At 43.9% G+C, this 23,464-nt stretch overlaps 1 protein-coding gene across 4 annotated transcripts in view; it reads right to left on the bottom strand.

Annotated features, from left to right (window-relative positions):
• The window catches only part of DCC (DCC netrin 1 receptor), a 1,040,152-nt gene that overhangs the window by 486,746 nt on the left and 529,942 nt on the right, over positions 1–23,464 (bottom strand). For all 4 annotated transcript variants that reach the window (XM_082267705.1, XM_082267706.1, XM_082267707.1 and 1 more), the window contains exons 3-4: positions 22,431–22,715; positions 5,064–5,214 (exon numbers count right to left, since the gene is read on the bottom strand). In XM_082267705.1, coding sequence (XP_082123831.1) covers positions 5,064–5,214; positions 22,431–22,715 — 436 coding nt within the window. The remainder of the gene's footprint in view (positions 1–5,063; positions 5,215–22,430; positions 22,716–23,464) is intronic.

Genomic DNA, 23,464 nt, shown 5'->3' with positions numbered 1-23,464 from the left:
TCTGTGCTAAAAGTGGTACATTGTTTTGCATGGAAATCTGTTGTTTTATATTTCAAAACTCACCTTCCCCTGCAATCCCCTGCTGTCCTCCCCCGCCGTCCTCCCGCTGTCCTCCTGCTGTGTGCTTGGCCAATGCGGGCACCTGTCTTCCGGCTCCCTTCCCTGCGAGCATTGCGAAGCAGGGGGTGGAACCGGCGGCAATTTCAAAAAAATTTAAATACACCAAATGACATGATAGAAAGCTGTGATCCTAACGGATTACACTGTATCATCCCATTTCACCACAGGATTTCACCTGGTGACTTAGAAAGAGACATCAGAATCGTCGCTGTCGTCACTTTCCGTACCTGATGACGAGTTTTCCCACCAATCGCTATCACTCAGTTCTTCAAGTAACTCCTTTTCACTGTCGCTGTTTTCCAGTTCGTCTAAAAGCGCTTTTGCGCAAAAAGAATGCTTTTTGGACGCCATGGTCGTTCTCTATTTTCCAGGCACAAAGCACTGGAAAAGCACAGGGAGGGCATTGGAAAAGTCACCAGGTCAAATCCTGTGGTGAAATGGCATGATACAGTGTAATCCGTTAGGATCACAGCTTTGTATCATCTCATTTGGTGTATTTACATTTTTGAATTTGCCGCCAGTTCCAACCCCCTGCGTCGCAACGCTCGCAGGGAAGGGAACCGGAAGACAGGTGCAGGCATCGGCCGTGCACAGAGCGGGAAGAGAGTGTGAGGACGGCAGGGGAGACCGCGGGGAGGACAGCGGGGGAGCGCAGGGAAGGTGAGTAAGATTCTGGGGTAATCCCGAGTGTGGGGTTACCGCTTTTGGTACTGAAAATGAACCCCGAGCCACACGGGAATACCGCTAGAGAGGTTAAAGCCAAACTCTGAGATTAAAAAAAAAAAACCCCATGGCAAGCACTGCAAGTATTATAGGCTTGTTAAGTCTATGGGTAGAGATAATAATTCCATAACCCATTGGCACCGGCCGCACACAAATATGTGGGCTCTCGGCGGGTGAGGCTTGGCACCAAACGGTCGCATATTTGAGTGAATTTGTGGTGTACAGCTGAAGGGCTTTTCCTCCTCTTTCTCCCTCTGCCTGCACTGCAGGGGGATTGGTCCCAGCACATGTGCCCATTCCATCTGCTGTCCGGACCCCTTTGTGCCATAAGGGATCATAAGCCCTGCTCCGCCTCCTGGCATCCTAGACTTCTTAAAGGGCCGGGAGGCATGGGCTCAAAGGGGATTAGGGCTACATTCACACTTTGCAATTTGGAATGGCGGGCAGTGTTGCCAGGACGGTTCAAAGGTTCTGACACTGTGAAGCTGGACATGGATATGGATCTATTCTATTGCACCCTGGGGGAGGGGGTATTAGAGGCAGGATTGGATGGCCCCATCAGAAAGGCTGTAAGGGGCCCCTATGATTTCTAACAGCAGTCCTGGGTAGAGGCACGATGCGGGGAGGGCACACACACAGTCAGTGCTTGTTACAATGTAGACCAAATTTAGACAGTGATATTTGGATGGCCATGCAGTGGCGGAACTACCAGGGTAGCAAAGGTCACACTTGCGACAAGACCCTGGCATTCTGCCACACTTGGAGGGGGGGGGGGGGGCTGCTGCAGGACCCTAAACCTGGGTTCACACTGCTGCAACCCCAAAGTCATGTGACTTAATTTGCGATTTCCTTGCTACTTGCTTGCGATTAACATACAACTTATTTGCGACTTGCTTGATACTTGTGATATAAGATTGCAGTCTATGGCACTCAAATCACCCTTTGAAATGAATGTCTTTTGACTTGTCATGCGACCCCATGTGTAGCAGTGTGAAAAGGGCCCCAGCAACAGGAGTAAATGGCCCCGAGATCAGTGGGAGGGAAGGGCCTTGAACTTGGAAGGAAGGGTCCCTGGCGGTCAGGGGGCACCCTTCATGGTTTGTTGCACCGGGGCCCTGAATGTTCTAGTTCCCTCTTTGGGATGACGATATGTTATCCACGCTTTTACAGATTTTCCTGAGGGTATTCGTGAAAATGCTGGTCAACTGTTCAGGAGTTAGTTCATCTTCTTCATTTTAGTATGAAAAGGTGAACCTGACCTTTAAGGGGCCAGTGGTAAATGATAAATAATACCAGAGCAGACCATAAAAAAAAACATAAAAGATAACCTATAACAAAGAATAACAGACTATAACATATAATTGAAATACAAACAAAGCATAAAAAAATAACAGCGAAAATTGCTTTCGATTACAAATACGCTCTAGAGGCCGAACAAATAAAATCTGTTGGAAGATGTTTCACTCTCCTTGGTTATTTTGTGTGTTTATACGAGAGCAAGACTCATTCCTTATGATGGTGTTTATTGGATTGTGCGGTGCTGGTAGGTTACGGATTGCTCTCTCCCTCCGTGTTCTATAATTTGCCCCCTCCACAGCCAGTCAGGTGGATGATGCTTGTAGAGAAGCACAGCCGTTTGCTCAGATGGAACAATACATTAAAATCAGAATTAATGACATCTTGAGATGCAGGTGACACTTGTTATCTCTTGAACATTGTGCCGTACTGCCATTACACAAAGCTGATTTTACTCAGGATTTCTAGTGATTGAAAAATAATACTCAGGAATTTAGCAGACTTCTGACAAAAATGGGGATGTCTAAATAGAAAAAAAAAAAGTGATAGGGCTAAACAAACTGTACTCATGGTTTTACTGAACTTCCGCATTTTGAAAAAAAAATAAAAAATGTATATATATATATAAATATATATATATATATATATATATATATATATATATTTATATACTATATATATATATATATATATATATATATATATATATATACTGTATTTGTAAATTAAATTATATATACTGTATAAAAATGATTTCACCTTTATAGCAAAAAGCATTTTTTTGGTGTTATTTGATCACTACTGGGTTTATTATTTTGTATTATAAGCATGAAAAAAGACCGGGATTTTTGAAAAAAAGAAACGCTGATATTTTCTACTTTCTGTTATAAAAACATCCAATAAAAAAATCGAATTCCTTCATAAACTTTGGCCAAGATGTATTCTGCTACATGACTTTTGTAAAAAAAAAAAAGAAAAATACAAAACAAATAAAGAAACAGAAAGTGTATATTAATTGGTTTGTGTAAAAGTTATAGCGTCTACAAACTATACAGTATACTGAAATTTACACAACTATAGATGCTATACTTGTAATGGTGGTCAGCTACTTATAGTGGGACTGTGATAGCGTGGTGGGCAATCAGGCGCTAACTGACACTGGCATGGAGCATCACTAACTGTTTAACTGTCACTGACATCGCTAGTGACACCAATACAGTGATAGTAGTGTACACTGACTGTACTAATGACACTGGCTGGGAAGTGGTTAACATTAGGGGCAATCGAGGGGTTAAATGTGTGACTAACAATGTGTAATGTGTGCTGCTTTTACTTACTGATCTGGCTGTTTTTTCTCCCTGATTTTCTCTGTACACAGCGTGTGTACAGCGTGTTTGTAAACACAGAACTCTGTGCTGTGATTGGACATACATCAGCAGGTTTCCGCCTAAATCATTGGCTACAATCTGCTGTCAAACTCGTGCTGTGTCCAATCAAAGCAGAGGTCAGCAGGGGGTGCGCCACAAATGCCCTAAACCCAGAAGAAAACTGGCAGCATGCATGTATGTTGCTGAGCCTGCACCTGCTGCCCGCTCGCAATATATATTTACTGTGAGCAATCAGCAGATGGTTAACCACTTGCGGACCGCCCACCATAGATATACTGCAGCAGGATAGCTGCTCTATGCAGGATCGAGTACCTAGTACGTGATCCGCATGTCAGGGTAAGGGGCGCACTCGTGTGCCCCCGCCGCCCTGGCTGTGCTGCAGCACAAACCAATCAGTGGGTGCCGGCTGCTGATTGGTCGCTCTGGTAATTATTGAAGAGAGCCTTGTGTATGTAAACAAACAAAAGAAAGTAAAAGAAAGCTCTATTTGTGGGGAAAAAAGAATATTAATTTTATTTAGGTACAGTGTTGCACGACTGCACAATTGTCAGTTAAAGTAACGCAGTGTGCCGTATTCCAAAAAATGGCCTGGTCGTGAAGGGGAGGGGGGTGAACCTTCTGAGGCTGAAGTGGTTAACCACTTGCCGCATATATACTGCGGCAGGCTGGCTCAGCTGCGCAAATCCCCGTACCTGTACAGCGATCCGCAGGAGCGCTCCTGAGGGCAGGCACGCGCTGCTGGTGGCACCCTCCTGCCCCCACTAGGCAGCGGGGATGCCAATGCATGGGACCAGCGACACAAATTGCCGTCGGGCACCCGCGTTCGCTTCCCGCTGAGAGAGGACACCAGTCAGCTGTTGTAAACACAGCAGACCATTGTTCTCTCTGAAATGATCACAAAGCGCCTGTGATCCTTCTATATGGGAACACAGGTCTCTACGATAAATTCACAAGTCCCTTGGGATTTTTTTTACCAAAAATATGTAGCAGAATACAAATTGGCTTAAAATTATGAAAAAAAAAATGTTTTTGGGGAATGTAATATAGCAGAAAGTGAAAAATATTGTTTTTTTTTTTCAGAATTGTCGTTCTTTTTTTGTTTATAGCGCAAAAAAAAATTGCAGAACTGATCAATTACCACTAAAAGAAAGCTCTATTTGTGGGAGAAAAAGGACATCAACTTTATTTAGGTACATCGTCGCACGACCGCGCAATTGTCCGTTAAAGTAATGCAAATGGCCTGGTCATTAGGGGGGCAAATCCTTCCAGTCCAGAAGTGGTTAAAAAAGGCCAGAAAAAACCAACAAGATTCGGCTCCCATAGACTTTACTGGGGTTTCGGTGCTATGTTTGGGTTTTGGCCAACGTCCAACCAACTGAACCTTGCTTGGCTCGCTCATCGCTAGTTGCAGGTTTCACTGATCCATTCAGGCATTCTCAAATTATGGTTAAAGTATTGCAGTCCTAAAATTGCGTGTTTGCTGCGGCTTATAGAAGTCTGGGAGATCATAAAACAAATCGAATGTAAAGGACTTGCCTGGTCAGGATGAGCTCCTCTCCGTGCATCCAGAAGATGGTGGGCGTTGGGTATCCAGAAACAGCACATTCCAGGACCGCCTCCTGTCCTTCCACAACAGCGACGTTGGAAGGCCTTTGCAGGAAGATTTGCTGTCGATGTAAGCCGGATTCTGCAAACAAGAAAAGCTGGTTACATCTTTGAAGAAAAGGAAAAGCCTGGGGTGTGCATTATGATTTTCAAACTGTGAAAAACATCATTTGCGTTCCCAATCAGCGTAATTAGCTCCGTATGATTGGGCTGTTTGGGAGGATTTTTCAACAGCTGAAAAGATTTGTGTGTTCTCTACTGGCATATAGTGATATATCGGTGACGGTATCTGCTCGCTGTTTGCTCATTTTTATAACCCAAAATTTGACTTTTAATCCAACAATACAACAGATCCACTGAGATCCACAGAGATCCACTGAGATCCACTGAGATCCACTGAGTTTATAAGGTGCACGTTTTATTATCAATATTTGTATCATTTTGTATGTAATCAGTACACAAAGAATATCAGGTTTTTACCTTCTCCGTGCTTCTCCACGAAGGCCAAAGAAGCAGGCTCACTTACCCTCCCCCAATCACATAAGCTGTTATGTAGGAGCCCGCTGCTGGGTGAAAAGGCTGACTGCTGATACAACACTAAGACCCCGTTCACACTGGAGCGACCTGTCATAGAGAAGCTGTGGACCCATTCTAATAGGAGCGACACAAGTCGCTCCGACTTAGAAAAAGGGTCCGGAGCTTCTTTGGGGCGACCCGGAGCGACCTGTATAGACTTCAATGTTATGAAGTCCGTGCCGGCCGCTCCGAGGTTGCGGTGCGAGCAGCGCGCCGCGACCTATGAGGTCGCCCCGGCAAGTCGGATCGCCCCAGTGTGAACGGGGCCTAAGAAGATATAATTGCTGTTGTTTTGGGGAACCCATTCAGGGGTGTCAAGCTAGCGGCCCTCCAGCTGTTGCGGAACTACAAGCCATCATGCCTCTCCCTGTTGAAGTCATGCTTGTAACTGTCAGCCTTGCAATGCCTCATGGGACTTGCAGTTCCGCAACAGCTGGAGGGCCGCCATTCTGACACCTGTGGCCGATAGACGTGCAGTTTGTTTCATTCTGAATCTAAATTCAGACTAATTTTTCGTTATTTGGAAATAATAGTAACAAATTTAAACTAATCCAAAATATCAAAACAAAAAATTGAACTAAATGTTTTAATTCGGTTTGAATCTAAATGTTTTCGAATTTGATTTGAATTCCAATTTCCAAATAGAACAAAACACAATAGAAAATAAACGAAAATAATAGAATAGAATAGAAAATAATAGTAAAACCGAACAATACAGAATAGGAATTAAAAGAAAAGAATACAATAGAAAGGAAAAGAAAAGCATACAATAGAATAGAAAAAAATTGAATAAAATAGAAAAAAACAATAGAATAGAATAGAATCAAATAGAATAAAATAGAAAAAAAACAATAGAATAGAATAGAATCAAATAGAATAAAATAAAAAAAAACAATAGAATAGAATAAAATAGAAAGAATATAACCATCTTTTGAAATTTGAATTTTGATTAGAATAAATTCAGATTCGAAAGAAATAAATATGAATTTGAAAATAATAAAATAGAATAGAAAATAAAAGAGTAGAATAGCAAAAAACAATAGAATAGAATGAAATAGAAAGAATACAACCATTTCCCAAAATGTAAAAATAATTAATTCAAATAAAATAGAAAATTATAGATTAGAATGGAATAGAGTAGAATGGAAAAAAAAAGCAATAGAATAGAATAAAATAGAAAGAATATGACCACCTTCGGAAATTCAAATTTCAAATAGCATAAATTCAAATTCAAATGGAATTCAATTAAAATTTGAATTTGATTCAAATTTTTCTAACTCAGTCAAATTGAGTTCAATTTGGATAACTGGAATCGAATATGAATTTGAATAAATTAAACAAATTCAGAAAAGGAATTAAGTGCATTAACAGAAATTAACTAAACAAATTATGTAAATATTGAATCGAAACAAAACTAAACAATTTGTTTTGTTCTAAACACGTCTATTAGAGGAAACCTTGTTAGCCAGGAACAGGTTCAGATGAGCGGATGTTTTGTTTATTGCATGCCATGGACTTGCTGACTGAACAAAACCTCATGCATTGGAACTGTTGTTGTTTTCTGCCTTGCAGAATGAAAGTGAAGGATAGGGATAAGCTTAGCTCAGATGTGTTTAGATCCTTGCCTGAACCCACCTAAGCTATCCAGCCAGGAAGCTGTCACTGCACAAGGCCAATCATAAGCGAGCAAGGCATTCCCCGCCTATTGCATGCATGCCACTGAAGGGTGGTGAATACCTGCTTATGATTGAATTTGTGCAGTGACGACTTACTTGCCAACTAGCCCACGTGGTTTAAACTAGGATCCAAAAATATATAAGCAAATGCCTATCCTTGACACAGGGTCAGGGTGAGTGACTCAGGAAGGATGGATGACACATCAGGCAGCACCTCTGGTACCTCCCCCTACTTGCTGGAACCTTGGAGAAGTTTCCAGAAGAATGCGAGGGAGGTTAGGGGAAGCTGCCTGGAGTATTGACAAGAGCCGCAACCAATCCCCGGCCAAGTGGGCTAGCAGGGGGTGGGCCCCTTTAAACACCCTGGGTCAACCCAGCAGGGGCAGAGTGGAGTTTGGGTGAAAGCTGGAGATGAAGTGCTAAGGATACTGTCCGTGGCCCTAGTGGGGGATCCCCAGTCTGGGGGAGGGGGGGTTACCTTGGGCCTGGGGATCCTCTGAAAACCAAAGCAGAGCTCTCCAAAGAGAAGATAGCTGGGTGGCTGGTGAGTGAGACTGGGAGGAATGTGGAGAAGTAGCCAGGGGGGGGCTAGTGAAGGTGGCAGCTGCAGCCAGGTAGGCTGGCAGTGCCTAAAGAAGTGATGCTGGGATCAGTAGCCACAGGAGGAATGTAGCTGGACACTGAGACTTTTCTACACACCAAAGAGGCCCTTGGTCCCTGCCTGTAAAGGGCTTTTGCTGGATCTGTGTTAGTGCATTGTCAGATCCCCTAAACAGTGTTCCAGCTGGGTTTGAGTGTTTCAGCAAGCAAGTGATGTGCTGGAGGAAGAGGAGTGTACATAGAGCGTGTATAGGTTAGTGGCCCTGAAGAGTTTGCTAAAGTCAAGTGGGCATCCCATAATCATCCCATCCCCATCCAAGTTTAATACCCCTAATAAAATGTGTGCCTGTGGAAACTTCGTGTGCCTGGCTGTGCAGGATGGGGGGTCCCCTTCACAAGTGGCTCCTACGGGGGATACGCTACAGATAGATAGATTTAAGAAAAGATAGATAGATAGATAGATAGATAGATAGATAGATAGATAGATAGATAGATAGATAGATAGATAGATAGATAGATAGATAGATAGATAGATAGATAGATAGATAGATAGATAGATAGATAGATAGTGTAGGTAAATTGTTTGGCTTGGCTGACAGCCAAGCCTGTGTGTGTTTTGAATCTGGGTCAGAGTGAGTGAGTCAGGAAGGCTGGATGACACATCAGGCAGCACCTCTGGTACCTCCCCCTACTTGCTGGAACCTTGGAGAAGTTTTCAGAAGAATGCGAGGGAGGATAGGAGCTGCCTGGATCTGGCTGAGTGCTTTGTCAGATCCCCTCAATAGTGTTCCAGCTGGGTTTGAGTGTTTCGGCAAGCAAAGTGATGTGCTGGAGGAAGAGGAGTGTACATAGAGCGTGTATATAGGTTAGTGGCCCTGAAGAGTTTGCTAAAGTCAAGTGGGCATCCCATAATCACCCCATCCCCGTCCAAGTTTAATACCCCTAATAAAATACAAAACAAGGCTGCTAGACTGTTTCCTGACTCTAGTGTGCCTGTGGAAACTCGGTGTGCCTGGCTGTTCAGGATGGGGGATCCCATTCACCAGCGGCTCCTATGGGGGATACGCTACAGATAGATAGATTTAAGAAAAGATAGATAGATAGATAGATAGATAGATAGATAGATAGATAGATAGATAGATAGATAGATAGATAGATAGATAGAAACTGTGTGCATTAAGTACTTCTGACCCTTGTACTCTGTCCCTTATGCACTCCTGGCACCTGTGCCCTATGCATTACATACTCCTGACCCCTACACTTTGTGCTTTCCATACTCCTGACCTTGCACTCTGTGCATTACTTACTCATGACCTGCGATAGATAGATAGATAGATAGATAGATAGATAGATAGATAGATAGATAGATAGATAGATAGATAGATAGATAGATAGATAGATAGATAGATAGATAGATAGATAGATAGATAGATAGATAGCACTTTTTCTCAGCTACAGCCCCTCCACTCCTCCCCTGCCTGTCTAGTGGGGTGAGAAGTTTTGGGTCATAGGACCCTCCCCGGTCCCCATGTATGGTGGCTCCTGTGGCCCCTATAGCTCTGGTCTGTGGTTCCCATCCTGGCTTAGTACAGAGTAGTGCTTCTTTTTGCAGCCCTCCCTCCAGTTGCGGGATTATTGCATAGTGTTTAGCTCTAGAAATGCTTTTCTCTGCTATCCGAGGCCACATCACATAATTGCCCGCTGATCCAAGCACAATGTTTAAATTGCAAACCTAGAGTTTAAACTTCGGGTCAACAAAACAGTCCGATCCACAAAGAAAAATAATGGTGCATAATAAGCGGCGGCATAGAGAAAATAATGGTAAGAGGTTTATCTGAAAGAAAGGGAGCAGGCTGTGGATAAGCCGGGGAAGGGAGGACGGTACACAGTGTTTCATTTGCTCTGCCACACTATGATGGCCTCTGTTCATTACAGGATTAGGCTGAATGTAAAGCAGTGCAGTCAAAGTTGAGTGATAATATAAATATGTTTTTACTGCGTTCTCACCGGCTGTAGTCCTTCCGCGGCTTCCCGCTGCAGAATAAATAGATCACATTCATTATAGTAGAGGGACCTGGGACTACTGGGAGGGTTCCTCTTACTAATACTAACAATGTGATTGGTTAATTATTTCACTGATTCATAGAACATATTGTTGTAACAGGTGTGGTAAAATTCCCAGAATTCCATTCTCCCATGCCATAGCTTAATGGTCTCTCTGCAGAGGGCAGAGGCTCCCTTTACACACTTATAGTACAGTATTCAGCAAAGCTCATGCTTTCTGGAGAGCTCTGGCTCAGCAGGGGGTGTATTGGACCTCTGCATAGAGATTGCTGCTTCCCCACAGAGAGCAAGGGTCCTTCTTTGCCAATGTTGGCAGGGGACCGACTTTTCTACTCATGCTGTGGCTGCTTTAGAAACAAAATGAACTGTAGGAGATTTGGCACCTTTGTTCTGATGCAACTGGAATGTATGTCGCTGATTTAAAGTGGAGCTCCACTCAAAAGCTCATGCTTTCTGGAGAGATCTGGCTCTGAAAGGGGTGTATTGGACCTCTGCAGAGAGATTGCTGCTTCCCCACAGAGAGCAAGGGTCCTTCTTTGCCACTGTTGGCAGAGGACAGACTTTTCTACTCATGCTGTGGCTGCTTTAGAAACAAAATGAACTGTAAGACATTGGGCACCTTTCTTTAGATGCATCTGGAATGTATGTAGCTGATTTAAGGCGGAGCGCTACCCAAAAGCTCATGCTTTCTGGAGAGCTCTGGCTCAGCAGGGGTGTACTTGACCTCTGCAGAGATATTGCTGCTTCCCCACAGAGGGCAAAGGTCCTTCTTTGCAGTGGTTGGCAGGAGACAGGATTTTCACACTAAAGCGGAGCTCCACCCAAAAGGGGAAGCTTTGTTCGCACCCTCCCTCCCTCCTCTGCCACATTTGGCACTTTTTGGGGGGGAGGTGGGAGTGGGTAATAGGTACCTGGTTTTGACAGCTACCCAATTCCAGGTAAGATCACCACGACAATCTCCAAGCATTTCCGGACCCCCCGTCCCACTCCCCCCTGCTGCCTTCTGGGACACACACAGGTCTCAGAAGACGACTGGACCTTTTGGAAAGTGCAGCGTGACTTGCGCATGCGCAGTAGGAAACCAGCTGTGAAGCCTGAAGGCTTCACTGCCAGTTTCCCTGACTTACAATGCCTGCGCCTGCACCCAAAGTCGATTGACAAATCAGCTCGGGGTGCCAACATCGCAGGATCCTTGGACAGGTAAGTGTTTTTATATTAAAAGTCAGCAGCTATGGTATTTATTTTTTTTTTCCAGACTGGAGCTCATCTTTAAATTAAAGTGGTTGTAAACTTTTAGATATACACAGTGAATTGACTATCCTCAAGTGATACACAGAGATGAAACAAACCCACCTACATAAGCTGCACCTGTTTATCTGCTAACTTCTCTTCTCTACATCCCGTCAAAGTGCTGAATTTATAAGCTTGTCTGAGCTATCAGAAAAAAGTGGGTGAATAGATAAAATGACACTCTGCAGAGCTCAGTGAGGAGAGCTCATTGGAGGGAAGAGATGTGCCTCCCCTGCCATCTTTTGTCTCTTGGCTCGGAAAACTTGTCAGAAGTGACTCATGCAGATAACAGAGGAAAGAAGCAGCAGACAGAAATTACACTTAGTGCTTTGGATTGAGGCAAGTACACACTATATAAAGGGATATGCTTTGTTCATATTTTTACAACCACTTTAAAGGTTCAGTTGCACCTTAAAGCGGAGTTCCAGCCATTCACTCACCTGTCCAACGGTCCAGCGATGCGGCCGCCCGAAGCCTCGATCCTCTCCCTCGGCGCCGGCATCACTGCTGTGGGCACCTGGCTGTGACAGTTTGCGGCTTCACAGCCGGGTACCCACTGTGCATGCGCGAGTCGCGCTGCGCATCTTGATTGGCCGGCAATCTTCTGGGACCTCTGACGTGTCCCAGAAGATTGCAGGGAGGGAGGGGGAGAGGAGAACTTCCGTTCAGGGCGCCGCGGTGCTCCGAGCGGAAGTGGGAGCGGGTACCTGTCAAAACTAGGTACCCGCTCCCCCCAAAAAATATGACATGCCAAATGTGGCATGTCAGGGGGTCAGGACTCCCTAAAGCGGAAGTTCCACTTTTGGGTGGAACTCCGCTTTAAGGGTTTGCTAGACTAGTGTTAGACCTCTGAAGAGTCATCTGTGCTGGATTGCTTTTCAGTGAGCATTTAACAGGCTGTGAGGAGGTGTAGCCTATTTTAACCCCTGGAAGCCTTCACCACCACCCCACCACGGCATGCATTGCAGTTGTGGTGAAGCCCCATTCGCTTGTTTGGTGGGCGATTCACTTGCTTTTGTAGCTTAACCACTTGCCGACCACCCACAGTATATTTACTGCGGCAGTCAGCCCCTCCTGGGCAAAGCCCAGGAGCCTGTAGGGGGCAAGCGCGCACCGCCGGAGGTGCGCTCCCGCCCCCGCTCGTTCAAGGCCATCCCCGCGCGAGAGTCCGATGTCCGCCGGCCACTCGCGGCCACAGAGGGAGAAAGGCAGACGGCTGATGTAAACAAAGCCGCCTGTCATTCTCCCTGATGTAACTGCAGAGATCATACGATCCTGCTATGAAGGATCATATATCTCTGTGGTTACATCACTAGCCACGCCCCTTGACAGTTAGAATCATGCGACTAGGGACACACTTAACACCTTGATCACTAATAAAGTTAACCCCTTCCCTGCCAGTGTCATTTTTACAGTAACAGTGCATATATATAGCACTGATTACTGTAGTAATGTCACTGGTACCCCCAAAAGTGTCAAAAATGTTAGTCAGGGGTCCGATCTGTCCGCCGCAATGTCGCAGTCCTGCAAAAAAAATCGCAGATCGCCGCCATTACTAGTTAAAAAAAAAAATTACATAAATCTTTCCCTTAGTTAGTAAACGCAATAACTTTTGCGCAAACCAATCAAAATAGGCTTATTGTGAATTTTTTTTTACCAAAAATATGTAGCAGAAAACAAATTGGCCTAAAATGTTAAAAAATTTTGATTTTTACATTTTTTGGGGGGAATTTCATATAAAAAAATGTGAAAAATATATGTTTTTAAATTGATGCTCTTTTTTTGTTTATAGCGCAAAAAATAAAAATCGCACAGGTGATCAAATACCACCAAAAGAAAGCTCTGTTTGTGGGAAAAAAAGGATGTGAATTTCATTTGGGTACAGCGTCGCACGACCGCGCAATTGTCTGTTAAATTCACGCAGTGCCGAAACGCAAAATAGGCCCTGGTCTTTAAGCAGCCAAATCCTCTGGGGCTTAAGTGGTTAAGGGGAAGCAGATGGGAGGAGGGGGGGGGGGGTTTGTAAAAGCACTGCTCAACTGTGTGTTTTTACTGCCCTCCAACTGCAAGTGTAAATGTGCCATAAGGACATGAAGGATAGGGTATATTTCAGAGGGTGCCTATGCAGTTCTTCCATTGTAGAGAAGAGAAAACCCTTCTGCTGCAATTTTGATGCCATATGGCCGAGGTCACCATGTCTATTCATATTACCATTATTGCATGGGCAAATTTAACACATAGCAATGACCTGATTGCATAAAGCTAACCATTTAAATGGCATGACCATTACACCCATAATAGTTGCTTCTTTTCACACAGAACATAATACATAACGTTAATCCTGCCGTCTCCCACAGATAAAAGGGAAATTCTGAAAGGCTCTGCGATGTAGAAATAAAAACGCGCGGGCATGTCCTAGTGACGGTTTTATGGAAGTGCCGTGTTCTCAGGTTACAGGGCCTGCAGAAAATGGCGTGATGGGAGATGTACGGAGCACTACATTTACTGTAAGTGGTGTCAGCCAGGTCAAGTGTGTCAGCAGTAATTGGCAGAGAAGAAAACTGGCTAAAACTACTTTTAAAAGGTGCTCTGCGCCTGCGAGGGGAATGGCAATTTCACCAAAGAGAGATAAGGGCTCAGAGGATTAACAGGCATCAAATGTGACCGTAGATGAGGTTCTGATGATGGGATGATGTTTAAATGGCAGGGAGTCACTGCTGCAGGGATGGTGTAATTTTATCAGTGGATACAATTCTGTATAAGTGAGACAATGGGCATCCTAGAAATGTGGTTGCTGCTGGGGCTGGACTGACACCATGGTTATTCCTCACAGACCCATTTGGTGCAGTAGTGGTCGGTACATGGCTGAAGAAAGCAATAGCCTACTCAAAAGCTTCTCACTAACCTTCCCTGTACGGTACCACAGCCAACATTTACCCTAATCTCATCTGTAACCTTAACACTGACTGACCCAGATAACGTTTCCTGAAACTCCTCCACTAACCCTCCCACTAATGTTCCCTGTAACCCTAACACTAACTCTTACACTATCCTTCCTTGTCACACTACTAACCCTCAAACTAACATTCTTTGTAACTTTAACCTTACTTGTAACACTATTACTATATCTAATACTAACCTTCCCTTCAACCCTAACTAACCTCAACACTAACCTTATCTGTAACTGGAACACTAACCCTTCCACTAACAATTCATGTAACTCTAACACTAACCCTTCCACTAACAAGCCCTGTAACTCTAACACTAACCCTTCCACTAACAATTCCTGTAACTCTAACACTAACCCATCCACTAACAATTCCTGTAACTCTAACACTAACCCTCCACTAACAATTCCCGTAAATCTAACACTAACCCTCCACTAACAATTCCCGTAAATCTAACACTAACCCATCCACTAACAATTCCTGTAACTCTAACACTAACCCTCCACTAACAATTCTCGTAACTCTAACACTAACCCTTCCACTAACAATCCATGTAACTCTAACACTAACCCTTCCACTAACAATTCTTGTAACTCTAACACTAACCCTTCCACTAACAATTCCTGTAACTCTAACACTAACCCTTCCACTAACAAGTCCTGTAACTCTAACACTAACCCTACCACTAACAATTCTTGTAACTCTAACACTAACCCTTCCACTAACAATTCCCGTAACTCTAACACTAACCCTTCCACTAACAATTCCTGTAACTCTAACACTAACCCTTCCACTAACAACTCTTGTAACTCTAACACTAACCCTTCCACTAACAATTCCCGTAACTCTAACACTAACCCTTCCACTAACAATTCCTGTAACTCTAACACTAACCCTTCCACGAACAATTCCTGTAACTCTAACACTAACCCTTCCACTAACAATTCCTGTAACTCTAAAACTAACCCTCTACAAACAATTCATGTAACTCTAACACCAACCCTTCCACTAACGATTCCTGTAACTCTAACACTAACCCTTCCACTAACGATTCCTGTAACTCTAACACTAACCCTTCCACTAACGATTCCTGTAACTCTAACACTAACCGTTCCACTAACAATTCCCGTAACTCTAACACTAACCCTTCCACTAACAATTCCTGTAACTCTAACACTAACCCTTCCACTAACAATTCTTGTAACTCTAACACTAACCTTCACAATAACCTATCTTGTAGCCCTAACACTAACCTTCACACTAACCTTTCTTGTAGCCCTAACACTAACCTTCACAATAACCTTTCTTGTAGCCCTAACACTAACCCTCACACCAACCTTTCTTGTAGCCCTAACACTAACCTTCACACTAACCTTTCTTGTAGCCCTAACACTAAGCTTCACCCTAACCTTTCTTGTAGCCCTAACACTAACCCTCACACCAACCTTTCTTGTAGCCCTAACACTAACCCTCACACTAACCTTTCTTGTACCCCTTAAACTAACCCTCACACCAACCTTTCTTGTAGCCCTAACACTAACCCTCACACTAACCTTTCTTGTAGCCCTAACACTAACCTTCATCCTAACCTTTCTTGTAGCCCTAACACTAACCTTCACCCTAATCTTTCTTGTAGCCCTAACACTAACCTTCACACTAACCTTTCTTGTAGCCCTAACACTAACCTTCATCCTAACCTTTCTTGTAGCCCTAACACTAACCTTCACACCAACCTTACCTGTAGCCCTAACACTAACCTTAAGACTAACCTTTCTTGTAGCGTATCATCAACCTCACACTAACCTTCCTAGCTCTTATTCTCTCTATAACCTTTACAAAAATCTTCTCTGTAATCCTAACACTGATCCTTTCTTTAATCCTTACAATAATCTTTCCTCGAACCCTCACACTAATCTTACCAGTAACCCTAAAACTTACCCCATACTAACCTTTCTTGTAACCCTGACACTAACTTTCCCTATAACCCTAACATTAATCCTCTCTCTAACCCTCAAATTAACCTTTCATTAAACCCTAACACTAACCCTCACGCTAACATTTTTAGTAACCCTAACACCAGCCTCATGCTTACCCTCTAATCTTATACTAATCCTCTTTAAACATTTCACACTAAACTTCCCTCTAACTCCCACACTAACCTTACCAGTAACACTAACACCAACCTCACCCTAACCTTCCCTGTAACCCTAACACTAATCCTCTATATCCTAGATTGTAAACTCTACGAGCAGGGCCCTCTGGTTCTTTCTGTATTGAATTGTTTTGTAACTGTACTGTCTGCCCTCATGGTGTAAAGCGCTGCGCACACTGTTGGCGCTTTATACCGTAAATCCTGTATAATAATAACCCTCACCCTAACCTTCCATGTAACCCAACACTGATCCTTTCTAAAACCCTTACACTAACCTTTCCTGTAATCCTAACTCTAATCCTCTTTATAACCCTTACATTACCTTTCCCTTGTAACATTAACACTAAAAATGTTCACACTAACCTTTCCTGTAACTCTAACACTAATACTCTTTAGAACCCTTACACTAACCTTCCCTGTAACCCTACAATTACCTTCCCTTTAAGCCTCACACTAACCTTTCTTTGAACACTGACCTTCACAATATCCTTTCCTGTAGCCCTAGCTCTAACCTTCCCTGTAACCCTACGACTATCCCACCTTGTAACCTTTACACTAAACTTCACATTTCCTTGGAATCCTAACACTAAATCTCACCTAACCTTCCTTCTTGCACAATCTTTTCCTGTGTCTCTTGCACTGACCAGCTCTAACATTGGCAAAAAAACCCCCGGGTTATGCAGTCCTCTGGTTGGGTACTATGATATTAGGCTCCATGTACACGGGACGTTGTTAAAAGTCCCTTTGAATGCTGGAATTTTTAGGACGTTTGAAACGTCCGTTCGGTCGCGTTTGTACCCGCGTTTAGCGGGCGTTTAGCAGCGTTTAGCAGCGTTTGCGTTTAGAAGCGTTCCTAGAGGTCAAAAATATTATTCCCCTTTAAAATGGAAAAACGCGAACGCTAAACGTGGGTCATCGCGTTCAGACGCGTTCGGACACGTTCAGACGCGTTCGGACGCGTTTGTGCATTTGAAACGCCGGGAAACACACGTTCGAACGCAAATAATTGCGTTTTAAAAAAAGTCCCTGAACGCAACTGCCTGCAAATGACTGTAAACGACCTGGTGTACATGGACAGATAAGATAAAATGTAGATGGGTTCAGGGGCTTCTGAAAAAAACGCCCAACTGCTCCTAAACGGCCATTTCCAGCGTCCCGTGTACATGGACCCTTAGTCGCTACAGGCTATAAAGGCCTGGTGCCCAACCTGTGGCCGTTGGGCTACAGCAGACTGTAGTGGCAGCATTGGTTAGAGTAATAGCATTGATCTCTACTAGCCTCATTCCCAGTTCCCTCCCTATTGTCTTCTCTAGCCTATCCCCAGCCAAAATTGTTCTCTGTCTTCACCATCTGACCCTCATTTCCTCTTTTAGGTCTGCAGTTTCTGACAGTCCTCCCAAGCATTACATATATTGAATATTATGTGCGGCCCTTTGGTGATGTCAGAGGCCACATCTGAGCCCCCCTTTAGTTCATAAGTTGACAACCACTGGGCCAAAGTGTTTACTTTGAAGGAAGCCGCATACAATCGCCTTTCTGTTGTCTTTTTATTGCTTGTTTCAGGTAAACACTCTAAAAATATTTCCCTGTTCCAGCACTGCTATTTATCTATCGTCCCATAAATAAAAAGCCATTCATTGCTCCTATTGTGTGACACAGCTGATACTTGTGTTGCGCGGTGGTAGTACATCATGTCAGCTCTGCGAGATTTCACATCAGGAGTTTTTCTTCGAGTTTAAAAAAAAATAAAAAAAGCTGGGAAATCTGCCAGTCTGGTAAAATTATACCGATCTGAAAGATCAGTCATTTCCAACACGAGCGGCGGTGATAAATCTCTATTGTTTAACGAAATACAAATAATTCCCAAACAAGACACCTACTGCAAGATCTCCTAATTACGCTTCAGACGAACAGCGAGCTCGCTAGGTGGAGCATGCTGGGAGACTGATGGGCCGGATAAAGTTTTAGGCAGTGTTGTGCTTCTGGGACCATTTCAAGAAAAGACGGCGGTGGGTCCGAAATTGACGTGGAATTACAGAACGTGACTATGCTGTTCACAATCTTTCATTCAGCTTGGTGTATATTCTAAAGATTAAAACGTTTTGTAAAGAATTTGAATATTTAGTCTTAACTCCTTACCATCCAGCTCCTTTAAGTGGGTCTATTCTGAGGGGGTGGGACTGACTTTACACTCATGTGACCTCTGTTTTTTGCAGTAGGGCCACTGATAAAGGGGTACCACCGGCCCAGGTCCAATCATTTCAGAAGGGAGGCCCAGGCAACAGGAAGAATAAAATCAAGGAAAAGAGGGAGTGACCAGTGCGGCAGGGGGGAGGGGACTACTGGAACCAATCCCCGTATGGCTCTACTTGCAGCAGCTGAAGGCTGGTTTCATCTTCTCTCCCTCCCAGCAGCTTTTGACTGTTTCAGGGGGGAACTTCAGGGGATCTGTTCTAGTTAATGTCCCCTGCAACCGTGCACCCCTCCAGCAGTGCTGACCGCTTCCTCTCCTTTCCCTCCCGCCGGCTGCTGCAGAATAGAAAGTGGGTCAGGTAGGCTGTACGGGGCCCCATGATTTCTAACAGCAGCCCTGCTCGGCTGTAACAGTGGTCAGATGGTTGAGAGCCCACCCTTCCAGCTCCCAATCATAACTAGATACCCAGGGCTATCTATGATAGCTTGGTCACAGTGCTGGCAGTGCGCAGTGCTCGTAAATTTCTGTAATTGGTTGTAACAGTGATCACATGATCAGGACCCTGTCCTGTAGAGACCCAATGCTGTCTATGACAGTTCGGACAGTGTGGTGGGAACACGCAGAGCTCGTGATCTCTGTGATTGGCTGTAACAGTGGTCACATGATCAAGAGCCTGTCCTGTAAGGACCCAGAGCTATCCATAACAGTTTGGTCACAGTGCTGGGAGCATGAAGTCTACTCGGGACTGCACTGGCTGAGAGTTTGATTGCTTTCCCCTGCCTCTAGAAGAAATTTCTGGAGTTTAGCGAGGGAGCATTTACATGATCAGCCTTAATATTGAGCAGGGCCCAGCCAATCTTTGGGGAGGTGTGCCAAGCTGGTGGCTGGGAGAACTGTTAAATCGTTTGGATCCCTGAGGAGACGGTCTTTCTCCCTCCTGAGGAAATGGATCAGTGAGCTAAAAGAAGGAGGGGGCTGCTTGTCCTTGACCTCCTTGGGACTGGATGCTGAGCTACTAAAAAGGGGCTGCACCTATGGACTGACCCTGCCCCTGGATTCTGCAAGTTACTTCATGGTACCCTACTGTGAACCTATAGACTGTCCCAGTCTAGCCTATCTGTTCTGCAAGTTACTTCATGGTACCCTACTGTGAACCTATAGACTGTCCCAGTCTAGCCTATCTGTTCTGCAAGTTACTTGATGTTACATACTTCCATATGTACTAGGGGGACCCCCCTCTCTCCCCTCCTTCAGGGATGTGTATCAATTCTCTTCCTTTTTTTATATAAGAAAATTTTTATTTTTTTATATAAATTGGAGTTTTTTATTTTCATTTTTAATAGTCTTCCAATAATTTTACACATCTTTTACCAGCTATATATAAGGTTCTGGACACGTTTCAAATTATGTTTTATCCAGGCTTCCGGGATTTTATTCATATATTCTGGTTAATTTTTAATTGCTCGTTTTTGTTTTTAACTTGTATTTTTTATTTCTTATCTTTCTCCAAATTCGGTGTCTAGTCAATTTTTAATTTTTAATTCTTTACTAATAAAATACGTTTTAAAACAAATCCACAATGAAAGGATCATGCCACACTCGTTTACAAAAGTGATTGGATATGATGATACATGGCCGTTCCCTTGCACATCCATAGCTGAAGCTAGTGGAGGAGTAATATGGCTTCCGGAGAGGGAGTAGAAAGATGGCGGTGTTGATCTGTCCCCTCTGTTGCTTGGATACGGGCGGCTATAAAATGACCGGGAGTGCGCCGAGTTGACGCCGCTCCAGTTGACGTCCCTCTGACGAAACGCATAGGGCGGAGTCTCGTACGTCACAACGTCACTTCCGGTTAATGGCCGTGGAACGCGGAAGCATCCCGGCGCGAACCAGTCTTTCTGATCCTGATCATCGTAACGAGTGAGTGTACAGCGCATTTTCCACCACTGCATATACTGTTCATTCACAATGGGGCCTTCTCTCTGTTTGAGTACCTAGAGCAAGACCACCGGCTCAAAGCTGCTCCCCCCGCAACGGAGAAAGGATCCCCTCAATACCACATATTGACTGTGGATTGTTGAACAGGTCGTATAATTGAAACGCCACCTAGTGGCCAGTTTGGTTTTCACATAGCAGCATATCTTCACCATTTAATCAAATTACGTGTGGCACACATATCAGGCATTTGTGACCTGGAAAATACCCCTGTGGTTGTGGGAAGGACCTTTACTTCACGTCTTGTCACAATATTTATGTATTTTGGTTTTCACATATCACTATATTTTGTTTTGGCTGCTGATTTGGATATTTTTTATAGCTTGAATAAACACACTGTTTATTTATCATGCACTAACTTCTCAATGAGTTTTTACTCACAATAGTTGGTGACACTTTGATGTTTGTTTTATGCTTTATTTCTCACTAATAATTTCACTCACGCCAGTTTGTGGTACTTCATTATTCAATCACCTTAAGGTAGCGCCGATACCAATCGTCACATTCTAAATCTCTCAAGTTACTTGATGGTCCCCAGCTGTGAACCCTATACACTGTTTCAGTCTAGCTTATCTGTTCTGTAAACTACTTCATGGTGCCCAGCCACGAACCTAAAGACTGCTCCAGTCTAGCCTATCTGTTCTGCAAGTTATTTGATGATCCTCAGCTGTGAACCCTATACACTGTTTCAGTTTAGCCTATATATTTTGTAAACTACTTCATGGTCCCCAGCCATGAACCTAAAGACTGTTCCAGTCTAGCCCATCTGTTCTGCAAGCTACTTCATGGTCCCCAGCTGTAAACCAATAGAGTGTTCCAATCAAGCCTATATGTTCTACAAGCTACTTCATGGTCCCCAGCTGTAAACCAATACACTGTTCCAATCAAGCCTATATGTTCTACAAGCTACTTCATGGTCCCCAGCTGTGAACCTGCAGATTGTTCCAGCATAGCCTATCTGTTCTGCAAACTATTTTATGGTCCTCAGCCATGAATCCAAACACGGTTTTAGTCTAGCCTATTTGTTTTAAAAAACTACTTCAGGGTCACCAGTCATGAATCTAAAGACTGTTCCAGTCTAGCCTATCTGTTCTGTAAACTACTTCATGTTCCTCAGCCATGAATCTAAGGACTTTTCCAGTCTTCCTGCATCTGATTTACAAAATACTGTATTTCATGGTTCCCCACCTGTGATATGAAAAGTGACTGTTCTGCCGCTGTTTAGAGAATTTTCCATTGTAGATTTGTGTCCAGGTGCTTTGGAATATTCTACACCACCCCAAATCCCTTCTTTCGTTCCTATCAGCAATAAAATGCAGAAAATGACAAACCCCTAGACCAGTGATGGTGAACTTTGGCACCCCAGATGTTTTGGAACTACATTTCCTATGATGCTCTGCATCTGGGGTGCCAAGGTTCACCATCACTGCTATAGACTATTCAATGAGCAGTAGTGAATGGACTGTTGCTGTGTGTCTGGGTGCCTCAGCACTGCCTTGGGAAAGAGACAATTTATCTAAGTGACTCTGATGGGGGAAAGTGCTACAGATATTTTTACCATGGCAGCACTAGAAGGTTAAGGTATATGTGTATGACTTCAATAAAACACTGGTGGGAACAGATTAAGGACATGAAATCAAAAAGGAGCGTAAAAATTCTCAAGTCACTTTCACATTGAAATCTTTTAATGTTCAATCAAAGTTGTCTGTGCCAACCCTGTGCCACATGCAGGGAAAGTGTAAGAGCATTAAATGTCTCTATTTATCCAGAATGAAGCAAACAAAAATCTGAAAGTACGCTCACCAGATAAAAGGCGGATTTCAGCCTCATTCCCCGTCCTGGAGCTTCCAGGGTTTTTGGCCAAGCATCTGTAGAGTCCAGCATCTCCCGATTGAAGTCGACTAATCTGCAGTGTCCCCGAAGGCAGGACCAGCACACGCGTGTCACCAGGAATCAGCACCAGATCTTCTTGATTCTTCTGCCAATGGATAGAGGGCATGGGCTCGCCAACTATTTCACACTTCAGTAAAGCCGTATCACCCAGGAAAGACGTGACGGATTCCGTCTGGGAAAGGAACCTCAGCGGACCTGAAAATATAACACAAAGGAGATAAACTTACAAAATTCCAAATACGATGTCCTTGTCGTATAGGTGTGTATAGATTAAACATTAAAAGTAAATAAATAGTTATTTGATATTGAAACCTCTAAATAATTTAAAGCTAAAGTCCAGCTTTCCCTTCAGTCTGGCACGGTTGCACAGCTTATGTCCTGTACTGCCATTTCTTACTCTGCTTTCACTACACACTGTGAGCCTCTCACAGTGTGCATTAGAAGCTGCAGCAAGTCACATAAAGCTTGCCACATTACCTGGCTGGAAGACATCCAGCATTATTTAGCCCTGTTTGAGCCCATCCTGACTATCCCCAACACACCCCCTTTCATTCACTGGATTTCAATTTTTCAATCATGAAGATTCGGCATCACATGCGAATGTTATCTACGGTGGTCTGTATGCAAATATAGCCTGCCTAAGGATGCCTACTTCTCCAGATGGACATGCGCTGTCAAAGGCATTTAGATATTTGCATACCCCTCCCAAGAGCCAGTCTACTGCTTGCATCAGTTCTGAGAGCTCCTAAAGAGATGCTCCAGGCTCCTTCAGAAAAAAAAAATAAAGTCAGCAGCTACAATACTGTAGCTGCTGACTTTTATTATTAGGACACTTACCTGTCCAGGGATCCAGCTGTGTCTTCACCCCAGCCAAATTTTCAATCGGCTCTTGGGTGCTGCCGCTGCCATTTCTTGTAAGGGAAACCAGCAGTGAAGCCTTTCCC

This window comes from Pelophylax lessonae (assembly GCF_965119305.1).
Source record: "Pelophylax lessonae genome assembly, chromosome: 1".
Classification (NCBI taxonomy): Eukaryota; Metazoa; Chordata; class Amphibia; order Anura; family Ranidae; genus Pelophylax; species Pelophylax lessonae.
Note: the sequence above shows the minus strand (reverse complement) of the source record. Positions and strands in the feature narration are given on the sequence as shown.